Source organism: Labrus mixtus, chromosome 11 (assembly GCF_963584025.1).
Source record: "Labrus mixtus chromosome 11, fLabMix1.1, whole genome shotgun sequence".
Taxonomy (NCBI): domain Eukaryota; kingdom Metazoa; phylum Chordata; class Actinopteri; order Labriformes; family Labridae; genus Labrus; species Labrus mixtus.
The window spans coordinates 27,651,029-27,663,194 of record NC_083622.1 but is presented as its reverse complement, the minus strand read 5'-3'; the positions used below and the strand labels follow the sequence as shown (position 1 = coordinate 27,663,194).

At 43.4% G+C, this 12,166-nt stretch overlaps 1 protein-coding gene across 3 annotated transcripts in view; it reads right to left on the bottom strand.

Annotated features, from left to right (window-relative positions):
* The window catches only part of LOC132984349 (nuclear factor of activated T-cells, cytoplasmic 1-like), a 58,407-nt gene that overhangs the window by 12,489 nt on the left and 33,752 nt on the right, over positions 1-12,166 (bottom strand). For 2 of the 3 annotated variants that reach the window (XM_061051157.1, XM_061051158.1), the window contains exon 9: positions 7,568-8,206. The exons of the other annotated variant lie outside the window; for it this stretch is intronic. In XM_061051157.1, coding sequence (XP_060907140.1) covers positions 7,568-8,206 — 639 coding nt within the window. The remainder of the gene's footprint in view (positions 1-7,567; positions 8,207-12,166) is intronic. 3 annotated transcript variants of the gene reach the window in all.

Genomic DNA, 12,166 nt, shown 5'->3' with positions numbered 1-12,166 from the left:
ACAAACTTTCTTAAAAGGTGTGGAACCCAGCAGTAGTTAGTGAAAAGCTCCGTGGCCTGTGTTGAGCTACAGATGTTAATGTGAGGTTTGTGCTTCCTTTCAGCATTTCAGCTCTCAAATGCTTCTCACTAAAAAAAAAGGCTTAGAGAGCGTTAGAGAGAGCTTGTTGTTTTGAGAGGGTTTGAGCTCAGTCGAGTACAATCGAGAGAGTCGGGGGACCCGTTGAGGTTTATAACTGCCATGGGTCGTATGTCAACAGTAGGACTCTTACAGTTCGGTTGTTTTGATCATTCCCTCTCCCCTGAAGTAAACCCATTCACCCACTGCTTGGTTAGTCTCTGCACTGCGAGTGGCCGCTGGTGGGAGAGGAAGAAAACGTGATCTTTAACTTTGCCAGTGTTTTCTTCCTTTGACTTTTAATGTTTCGATTTTGAACAGTTAAAGCTGCAAAAGGAGCACAGAGTGTCCCTGTTAGTGTGTGTGTGTGTTTCCATGAGTGTGTATGTGAAGAGAACAGGGGCAGTGGGAGAAGCTGCCAGGGAAAATCACCAAGATTGCATGCTTACTTTCTTCCACCTCAGATTTTCCTCTTTTTCTCTAAGCCTATGTGTCTGTCTGTGTCTCTTTCATTTCTATGGCTGACCTGCTTTTTCTCATGCTTGCTGAACATTCCTGGATGTGAGGACATGATGAGAATCTCCTGACCCCAAAATCTCAAAACACTAAAAAAGAAGTCTTATGACTTGTGGCGGTCCCTCCTATTTAGGCCAATACGCTTTGACCACAGATACGGAAATTAAAATGAAGACAGATGCTCTTTTCATGAAAGCTTTTGAAAAGGGATAGCTTGAGAATGACTTGATTTTAAACGTTATAGACGGATTCACTAGTTTGACAGTGGCATTTTATGTTGCCAGTGGACGATGACATCTGCATGAGCTTTATAGTCTTGTGACAGATTCTACTGGGGCTCTCACTCCTTCAAAGTTTATATCAGTATCTGCATTTCACTCTCTTATACTTTCCGTCTTCACTCGCCCTCCCTCCCTCCTTCCCAATCTCTCTCTCTCTTAATGGCCAACACTCCCACCCCCTTCTTTCAGATATATCTGTACATGGAGGAGACGGCAGACTCGGCCAGGAGTTGCAAAACCCAAAGGCTTTCCCCATCCCACCCGGCTGGATCAGACTTCTCTGTTGACATCCGTCGCTAGAGGATACTATTTCACTGTGCTAACAGATTTCAGATGGGGAGCTGTTATTAAGTGCTCTGGGACAGAGACCTGCTCCTGTTTACTGATGACGCTGTTATTTACATACCAATTTTTTTAACCAAAAACACTGCAACAGCTAGAGGGATAGTGTCTCAGTGTGGTTATGTTATTTGAACCACACTTAACTGTCTGTGACTGCTTAGGTGTTCTTCAGCAAGGCACCCGGAGCTCCAGAAAAGGATTTCCTTGACCCCTAATGTCCCTATAGAGGGTCCAAAAAGAGAAAACTACTCTTCCTGCACATACTGTGTGCTGCTTGTTTTGGTGTTTTGAATGTGGCTGGACTCTATTAGTTTTCCATGTGCTGATATTTTCAATGCCAGCAGGAAATATCCTCGACTCAATTCAGATTTATGGTTTCTGTAACTCTGCAGTGTTTGTGGTGTTTTCAGAAACATCAGTTATCTCCATGGAGGAACAATATTTTATGGCAGTGCTGTAGTGTTTGCAGTGATTACAGAATGTTCTTTTGACACTAAAATCCAAACATAAAAGCCATCCAATCACCTCTGACAGAAACCAATAAACCTTAATCCTGCACACTCTGCAAAGACCTTTGACTAACTTTAATAAAGACACCTACTTCATAGCTCTCTTAGTGATCAGGTTATAGAGCTCAAGATCCCCCTGTCAGAGCAGTCAACACCTCTGACATATGGCATAATGATTCAGTATGAGAGTGTCTGCGTGAGGTGGTAGCTCTATAATCACAGATGTACACAGGAAGATTCCAGCCAAGCCACAGGCCCTGTCTCCGTCCTGACCCACTGTGATCTGTGTGGCTCGGTGGCTTTTTCAACGCGTGTTTTCTAAACCTCAGAATGTGAGCCACATAAACCGAGCCTGCAAACTGCTGCATCAGGAGAAACTACAAGAAATACATGACGTACAGTTAACTGAGGGGATATAACTTTAATGAATAGACTCGTCTGGAAAAGGAAGCATGTCCTTGTGGCTTCACTGCATGATATTTAATGGTATGCTGCACTGAAGTCTATTTTTTTTTGTTAACGCAGAGTAATTTACTTAAATACAAAACCCACATAGTGGCTAATTTTACAAAGCCTGAAAAAAATAAGATTTTAACTGTATGCTTTGTTTGTTTGTCTTTGAAAACAAACACAAAACCCATTACAAATCAGAATCATAGTCTTGGATCTACATATATGCGTGTATCAGATTCCAGACACAAAGGAAAGCCAATTTGTTTAGATAATTTTGCAGCAGTTTTTCAGCAGACACATTCTTTCTCAGTGACTGTGGGTATTATGAAGGAGCGACTGAAACCAGACCAGATCCTTTGGCTTGCACACGCAGACATAAAAGCCAGGGCTCTTCTGTAATGAATGGATTGGATTTTTTACAGATTCATCTTCCTGCACTTATCAAAACGAATTATACTTCCAATGGTTTTACGCAGAAAGTTGAAACTCAAAGCACAATAGATTAATAGTGTGACCCACAATCATATGTAACCACTTACAGCCATGTGTTTGCTAAACTGGAAGCAATTGGGACTATAGTGTCTGTAAGTGACTTGGTTTGATACTGTATAGTGACCAAAAAAAAAAAATCACAAACAGAAATCTATAGTCTCTTAAGTTTCGTCAATGGGATAAAGGCAAACGCAATGTGACAGGAAACAGATGGTGTGATACTCCTCCAGACGGCCTCCATCCAACTGAAAGGGTTTTCCTCTTAAATTGTGAAAACTCCAGGGTTTTCTTTTATTACAATATTGTCTTTTAGCTTACACACTTTTTATTACAAACTATCATTGAGTTTAAGCAAATTGTGATCTGTTTTATAACTACAGCCTGACCAATCGATACATCAGCCTATCACAGGCACAGCATTATTGGCCCTTGTGGTTTTTGACATACACTATTGTTACTTCATAACATATAATGCAGAAAGAAAATGCCTGGGGGTAATTTAGTGGTGTCATTATTAAGAGTAGTAATGCAACAATGTATGAAGGCTCAGGAGGTAACCAACCACACGAGAACTGGTGGAAGTTTTAATTATATAAATGTATCTTCATTTTTCTTTAAGATATGGTATCTTTAATAGCACTTCTGACTGACACCGTTAAGAAGATTGGTTAGCTCGACATTCAGTGCAGCTTCGTTTGTGATTAGCTTGATGACGTCTGTGATATCAGATAATGAGTAATAAGAGCCAAAGCAGCTCAATTTGTATGTGAAGTGTACGGTCTTTGATCATATTGTTGTTGAATCAAAATGCAGATCTCCATTGCGGATCCCCATCGTAGAGGTCAATGACTGACATTTCCAACGTAGAGCGTAGCCACTTATTCATTTTTCCTTTTATTTCTACACATTTTCCAGGATGCCCAAACTTTTTTCTTACACTTTTAAAAGTCAAAAACTGCAAGGAAAACAAGGTTCCTGATTAAGAACACATCAACTACAAGAAAATGAATCCAAATTCGCATCCTCTTTGTAATCATAAATAATAGAGAGGCCATCACCCTACTTCTTGCACCTGTCAATATCACTATGTCTAGGAGGAGACTATGGTCTTGACATTGCACTTAACCACAAGACAGCCTCTGGTTCTTTGCACTATTAGCTGGATATTGACCTGCTCCCAACAGGCCAGCAGGTCAGAGGTGGAGTATTGTGAAAGCCCGTGCTGTCACTGGCTCTTACAATGCTTCCACATCTACCTGACTCCACTAACTCAAAGAGACACACACACACGTATACACACAAATACATTCTGTCTAAACACACAGGAGCAAAACTGCTTTAGTGAGTCCCATTAGACACTTTAACCAACACCCTTAACCCCCCCTAAATCCTCTCTCTCTCTCTCCTGCCCCCCTCCGATCTCAGAGCCAGCCTCGCGGCACACTCCAGCGTTAGCGACTCAGCATGTTTTCAGCACGGTGCGGACGCGCTCTCAATCATCATTAGAGGTTTTGCGGAGTCCTGGGGTCTAGGCAGCTTGCCAGGATGTGTAAAAGTTTCCATGAGGAAAGCCTCGAGTTGCCTTCAGAAGCTTTGGTGGCGGACGGAGATCCTCAGGAAAGTTAATGCTTTTTTTTTGTTGGCAATGGGAGGAAAGGAAAGGACGTCTGACAACAATTCTGTTTTCAGTTTGAGAAAACAAGCCTGTGAGTTTAAAATGCACAAACCTTGAATCGAGGAGGAAACAATCAGAAGGAAAACTACCCTGCAACATGAGGCAATTAGAGCACATATGTCAAATGTCAGAAATCAGTAGAGGCTGCATTGCACTCTGTGTTTTTCTTATTTTTGGAGAATAAGGGCCCTCTGTTCCCAGAGAGGCAGCTGGTAGAAATCTGGCCCTCTGATTAGCACTAGCTCCTTTGCTGTGTGCTGCATTTCATGATATCACCCATCACAGCAGCAGCTAATGATACAGGACACACAGCAGCAGCCTCACAGGGCCACAGCCAGCAAAGAATTTGTTTTTATACACACACACGCACACAACCACAGCACAAACACCTGAAACACCCAGAGTAGAGGTCCAAGACAAGGTCGTTCAATACGTTATCTGGGGAATATAGTTTGTGTTGGAGTGTTCATAAACACATTTGTCATTGGTTGTTTGAGACAAGAGGGGGCGTGATCTCACCAGAGTAACGGCTTCAGACGTGTGACAAAGCATGCCATCATTTACGCATTTCTTTTTTTAGCCTTACTAGCATGGCTAACAGGGCATCATTTATATAAATTCTATTCTTATACACTGAAGTCATTTGACTGCTGGGTTTCTCACACTCATGCCTTGTAAAGTGCAAAGATCTGTGAGTAATACTTAAATGTCTGAAAATGTTGTTTTATGTGAATCTCACCACGCATTGTTTATGACAATGACTCAACAGTGCAACATGTCTTCTAGCAACTTCCAAATTTTGCTGATCTGATGGTAACACTCAAGTACGAGAAGTGAGACTGAAGCAGGTGAGAACCAACGAGCAACATAGAGAACATTGCTGCATTAACAGAGATTTGGCTGCAGACTGGATTCTTCATCTAATTGCAGATACAAGAAGAATCACCTCATGTCTCATATTGTAGTTAGTAAGCTTCTATCACAGCAGAGGGAAGAGTTTAGCAGATTACAAAGCAGAGCGTGTGAATGGGAGTCGGGGGGGTTTACATCTCAGACTCCCTCCATGCTAACCAAGCTCCTTGCGGTACAGTAGCTCACCGTTGATAAGTTGAGTGATTTCTCAGGGGCTGTGTAAAACCGAGGCCTGGCCATGGAGGCACATTTCCTCGGCTTGATGGGAGCTGGAGGCCTCAGCGTTCGAGCGTGGGAGGCGCTCCACTCTTGGGGAAGATCAAGTGCGCTCCCACAGACTCCAAATCACCGGCCCCAGATTGCTGGGGAGGAACGCTACTCTGCATGGCTTGCGTTAAATCACTGCTGCCGCGATGAGGTCATCCGCTTGTCTTCCCTCTCTAATGGAGCGCTCAGCTTGCTAACATACAGTGGTAATGTGTGCAGACGGGGAGCAGGACGCCCTGTAAGCCGCCTTCCGATCTTATTTATTTTAGCTTAGGGCTCATTTGAAGGCTTTGGGATAGGGCCGGGCCTGGGAGCACGAGATGCCTTTGGAGTATGCTGTTACCACCACACACTTACAGGGACTCCAGTAGCTCACCACAGATGCTTGCACAGACGTTAGGTGATGCAAAACGGCAGCACATTGAGGTTTTTCAAGGGGCTGCCTCACTGTCCTTGGTCAATCAATACACATTCCTGTGCGTCGCTAATGCAGCTGTAATCACTGGCTGAATACATTTGGCCACCTGGTTGAGGAAGACGGAGCCAGCTAAAGTGACAGTGGATGGAGTAGAGGGTAACAAAAACAAGGTTACACCATTTCCCTTCAGCACTGCTTTGTACATTTGATATAACTTCATACTGTTGGTGTAAAAGGATCCCTTGCCAACCCTATCAAGAAATGCTAAATAAAGCTACTGTTTCACTTTATTCAATCAATGCTGAAATTAAAGCTTCTTGATGCTAAAACTATTTAAACTGTCAGAAGGAATTTTAAATGAGAAGTCTTGTTTCAAATTGGATTTCCAGGACATCCGGCATAGCGTAGAGTTAAAAAAAAAAAAAGGACACTGCAAAGCTGAAAGCAAGTTTGTAGAGCTGATAACAGACAGACATACCCCATATCTATGTGTAGTCTGTTTATGAGCTAAGGACTAATGGGACTCATTGGGACTGACAGATATGCTGACAACCACATTTCAACTCAATTACAGTTCCTCAGCAGAACTCCCCAGGTCCCCTCATGCCTATCACCCTTCTACTCCCAAAGGTGTTGAGTGAAGTTTACGCACACTCATATATGAACACAAACACACTGCAGTTAACTGAACAAAAGGTGCACAGGAAGGGAGATATTCGATGTGGAGATGTCTTTCCCCAATCTCTGTGGGAGTGCAGGGGGATTTTAACATTTCAACCTGGCACTATGCCATTAATGTGTTCTATGAATATATATCATCACAACAAGTGAAGCCTCTGCTAACATAGATAACAGGTTGGTGACCTGAGAGACATAATGTGTGATGGACACAGGAGGCAATAAACTCAACCATATGGTCCCTCGGGTGTGACTGGTATCATTGCCAGAGAGAGACAGGTGACCCCACAGCCTCCCCTGATGACGACAGCCACACGGTGTCGACTCCGTTGGGAAAAGACGGGAAATCAAAGCCCTTTACCTCCGTCCTTCCAGCATCCCTCCCAGAAAGATGGGGGGAAAAATGTTTCTGTTCAGGAAACCCCTACCCATTGTTTTGTTTCCTTCATTAGTCCTTGTGTCAACAGTTTGGTTGGCCATGCGTGTGCCACTGTTTTTGTTCTGCTGCACCCCAGCTGACCTCAGCGCTCTGATGTTTTGACAGATTGTTTCAAAATCCCATCAAGTTAATTTATTGTTTTTAAGTAAAGCAGTCAGCCGCACGGACAGCACACTGAAAAGCAAATCAATGTGCCAGCGTCTAAAATTATACAAATCTGACGTAGTTCTGCTGCAACAATTTCACCAGGAAATACTGAGATGTTCAGCAGGGTGCGGCTATGTGTGGTGGTTTGCAGATAAGCAAAAAGGTGTTCAAAAAAATGGTATGTGCTACGTAAACAGCTACTTTTGGCTTGGACAAAGAGCGAAGCTTTCGTCTAGAAATACCAAAGCCTGCTGTTGTTAGAATGATAATCAAATAGAAACTTGCGGAAAGTGGAGATGCACCTTGTTTCTCATGACTCACCATCATCTAGGTACATCTGGTCCAGTTCCTGAGGCTCCTGTTTGACAGTGATGGCCATGGAAGGGGGGCTGGCGTCCTCTGGTAACAGGCTGGCCGAGCTGGCTGCTGCCTGGGCCTGACTTGGGCTGTACGCCTGAACGAAGGGGCTCTCTGCCGTCGCACCAGGAGTGGATGGGTGGGATACCGGGGATGATGAGGGACTGCTGTTGGCATAGATTGGATGATAACCATGTGGCCCTGGACTGTTGAGGTGGTCGGGGCTGCCCTGGGAATGGAGCATAAAAGTATTGTGGTCTGGCGAAGCTGACTGGTCAAGGCTTGGACAGCTGGGGGTCTCTTGGATTGGGGGTGCAACAGAGCCTGGTGGTGCTGCATGGGTTGGACTGTTGGGGAGGCACTTGGTGTACGCCACTGGGGACAGGTCATGCAGAGTTGGGCTGGAGCTGGGAGATGATGATTGCATGGCAGCATGGCGAACCGGGCAGGGAGGGTAGCCACCAACCAAGCAGGCATCAGGATCAGCGACAGGCATGATGGGAGTGAGCCTGGGTTGGCTGTAATAGGGCTTTGAATGCATTGGCAATCTTGCAGTTCCCAGTGAATCATATTCATCACTGGGTTCTGTCTTTATTATCGGCACTGGGGGGAAAAAAGTAGAAAGAAAGGTGGAGATTAAATAAACGTGCAGGGAATCCACGTGGCGCAATGAGTGCACGAGTCAAGCTGGGTAAAGCAGTGAGCAGGCATAACTGCGGCAGCAATACCCTCCATAATCTAAACAAACAACCACCAGTGGATTTGGGCGCTCTGTCAACTTGGCTGAGCCCTCTAACAGAAAAACCCTCAGGCCTCCCACCCGCCACCCCTCTTTACCACACCATGAAAAAAGCAAAAGAATAGGGGGGGGGGGGGGGGGGGGGGTGAAATGGATGAGTCATCAGTGTGGAAAGCCACAGCTGGCTCTAATGATGAATAAGACCTATTTTTTTTGGACTATCCTACAATTTTGATATGCAATAAAATACTTATTTTAAGTACTGGGCCGCTGCTGCCGCTGCTGTTTGCTGCTGCTGCTGCTGCTGCTCAAGGACCCCGAGGTTTCCTTCACACTGTAGAAGTAATTGTTTCTCTCAGGACCAAAAGATAGAGGCAGAGAGTGAAAAAAGGAGATGATTTGATTTTGATTAGGCTGCCTGGGCTCCTTAAGAGGCTGTAGAGCTGTGCCTGTGGTTTCAGGAGCTTGAGGCATCAGCTAATGCAGGAGAGTGCTGTGACCCCACTTGATCATCTTGCCTCCTCTCTTCTAGTGTCTAATCCAGGGCAGACCGTCTGCACTGTTTCCTGATTAGCCCTGACTGACAGGTAGAATATCGTACTGTTAACTGTCAAGAGAAGTTAAGGAAGACAACCTTTTTATAATTGAATCTTTGGAATGGGAACTACATGGCCTGCGGATTAAGAGATGGAGCCACATAAAAGGAAAGGGAAAAAACGTATTTGTGAGTTATTATGGAATGCTATGATATGCTCGTACTGTGCCAGCATGAAACTAATAGCGCAGTGTTAAGACACCCAGATGCATAGCAAAGGATTCGGAGGGACAATGGGCACAGTGTTTCTACTTCTACACATTGTTAAAATGTGTTAAAATGTGTTAATGGGTGTGGTAAGCAATTGATGCCAACCATTAAGAGTTTTTGAATAAACTGGCTCCAAGTGACATTTACTCAAAGGCATACACATACGATATGAATGCTCAGTCTGTCTGAACTGTGTTTGTATTTTCACAGAAACTCTGAGCAAAAGTTAAGGCAAACACGATTTTGCAGCATTACTTTGTCATATGAAACACAGGCTGTTTTCAATATGTTTTATTTTATGGGAGTGGATTTGAAATGACTTGAATGCCGTCTGTAGCCTCTTGAGTGCTGAGCTGTGTTGTAGTGATAACGCAGAGCTGGGAGCACATTTACGTCAACCCTGTCTGCTTTCGGGGCCCAGGGAGCACGCCTGGTGTCTGGGGTAGTATCGTAAGACAAGTCCCATGGTTCACAGGCCTTTCTCCACAGCCTGGGGAATAATGAGCAAGCCACATGGTGCACACAACATCCACAGTGCTTCCCTCAGTGATTCTATTCCTCCTCATTGCTTTCCCTTGATGGTTACTTGAATGGGTGGCACGGCGTCATGTAGTCAGAGATGTCATGTGGAAATGACATAAACCAATTTGATCAATTTTCCTATTCAGCTTCAAATCAAGAACTGGCTTGTTATTTTATGAGTTGAAACACATTAGATATTTTGCTGTGTGAAATCTTATTAAATAAAGTCACAACCTTAAATAATGAATCACACTGATTGATCTTGAAAACTAATATGTAAGACTTTATTGAAGCAGCTTATTAAGAAAAATCCCCATTTTTTTTTCTTCTTTTTTTTACCAGTCCTTCTGGTCATTGATGATTTAAACACAAGAAAACCAAGAGGATGAACGAGGCTAGTTGTATCTTATTGTTGCTTTCCATTTCCAACACACTAAATGTAACTCGTCACTAGATTCTCCTATCTCTAATTTAAAAACAGAAATATTCAATCTAGAAAAAAATTGGATGAATAAGCTCAGAGGGGATGGGGTATACTGTAATCCTTTGTAGGCACACTATTCATCCAGTTGGAAGGGAAAGGTGTATGTTTGTCAACCTTATATTTCATGCATGCCTTCTTACTTTGAGTAAGAGCAAAATAAAACTAAACAATGTTGGATAAATCGCCATTCTTCTTTTACCAATGTTAGCAGGCTCTCCCGTCTCTGCTAAATATATAAACAGTGGTCTCCCTCCGGCCTGATCCAACTGTGTGTCTCCTTTCCACTTTGCATTTGCAGTGAGAAAACAGATTCACCAGGCAAGTCCCAACTTCATCTGGCTTTAATTTCCTCCCAACCTGTGGGTTATGGCCCACAGACAGTTGATGTTCTGCACATGACTTTCTCTCCAACCCTGGCAGTTTCCCCTCCGTCTGCTTATATTAGAGTGATCGAGCCTGATCTGGGTATTTCACTGAGCACTCGTTTCCTCTGAGTTGAATGGGAATTAGGACATATATGTGTGTCTATGACCATATCAATGTATTTCTTTAGAAAGACCAAGCTAATAGGATGTATGCTGAAGTGTAAAGTATTGCCTGATGGTGTCCATCTACACTTGTAGTAACCATCAGTTAATGGCAATTTTTGGATCAAAACGTTTCTAAGGCTACAATGACATTGCAGGCAAATTTGACCCAAATCTGCCTTTTTCGCTCATATGTGACTCAGAAAATATTATTTCTTAAGACAGTTTGAACAACACAAGTCACATGGAATCTGTGCTTTCTAAATCAGATTTAGGCCACTTTCATGTGTGTTCCTACTTCAGTTACAGGTCAGATCTTTTGCAATGCAACCTCAGTATGAACAGCCAGGTCAGAATCCATGGGATTTGATCTAATACTTACAAGAAGTCGAAGGCTTGGGTGCTTTAAAGAAGGGATGATCCTAAAGTCTTAATGTCCTAGTTGGTTAAATGGAAATTTTAAATGTGTACTACCAACTACCCTAATGGTAAGAAAACACTCAGAAGAAAATCAAAATTTATCACAATGTATCTTAAACTGTCTGTGTGTGTGTGACTAATGTCCCACACAGCACATCCAGCCTTGGCCCTCCTAGCAGGGTAACATCCACATGTCTGTGCTGAATGTGATTATGCGTTACTTAGGTTGATATGCCAGTTTAACCTGACAAGATGTGTTTACATTTTTTTGTCAATTTTCTAGACCAAAACACTAGATGCGCTGCTCTTACGAGATGCTATCCGTTCACTCTGCTTGTTTACATCCAGACGGTAGAGCCATGAAGAGAAGGCCCATCAGCCAGGGCTATATGCACATATGGGTGAATTTAGGACCATGACCAGTTCACACAGGAGTCTCATACAGGCCACATTTAAAAAGTTAAGTCAACAGCCAAAAAGACTAACATTACAGAGTTGTGGAAAAAAATTGTTGAGCATTAAGGCTTGTAATCTGAATGTTATATAGCTGTCATTTCTAATGCTTGTTGGTTGCCATGGGAAAGAATCAGGGATTGTCTTGCAGCAGAAATGCTGAAGTCATCTTGTCGCAGCATGAATATGCAGTGACATTTAACAAGGAGCAGGTGGTTGTTAATTAACTCAAAGGTACCTGGTGCACCATGTCCCACTGTGTGGGCAATCTGGTCACCCAGTACACTGTTGAGCTGACTAAACCCAGAGCTGAAGACGTCTTTGTCCAGTTAATGGAAAAACGTGACTGTTCAAGTATTTAGAAAAAAAAAACAAAGTGCGGATCATCAACTTTTCCTATATGTGTCAGAGAACATGTTTCTGACTCTCCTCTCTTCAAATTCGACCACAAACCAATGTAGCAGGGGGAGCGGGAACCGTGTGCGTTAAGAATAGAACTTGATATTACAGAAGAATCTCCAAACGGCCTGTAAAAATAAAGGGGTTCCGAGAAGTTCTTCGTTCTTGCTTAGGTCACTGCCAGCACTTTTTTTGCCATTTGTTGTTTCATGTG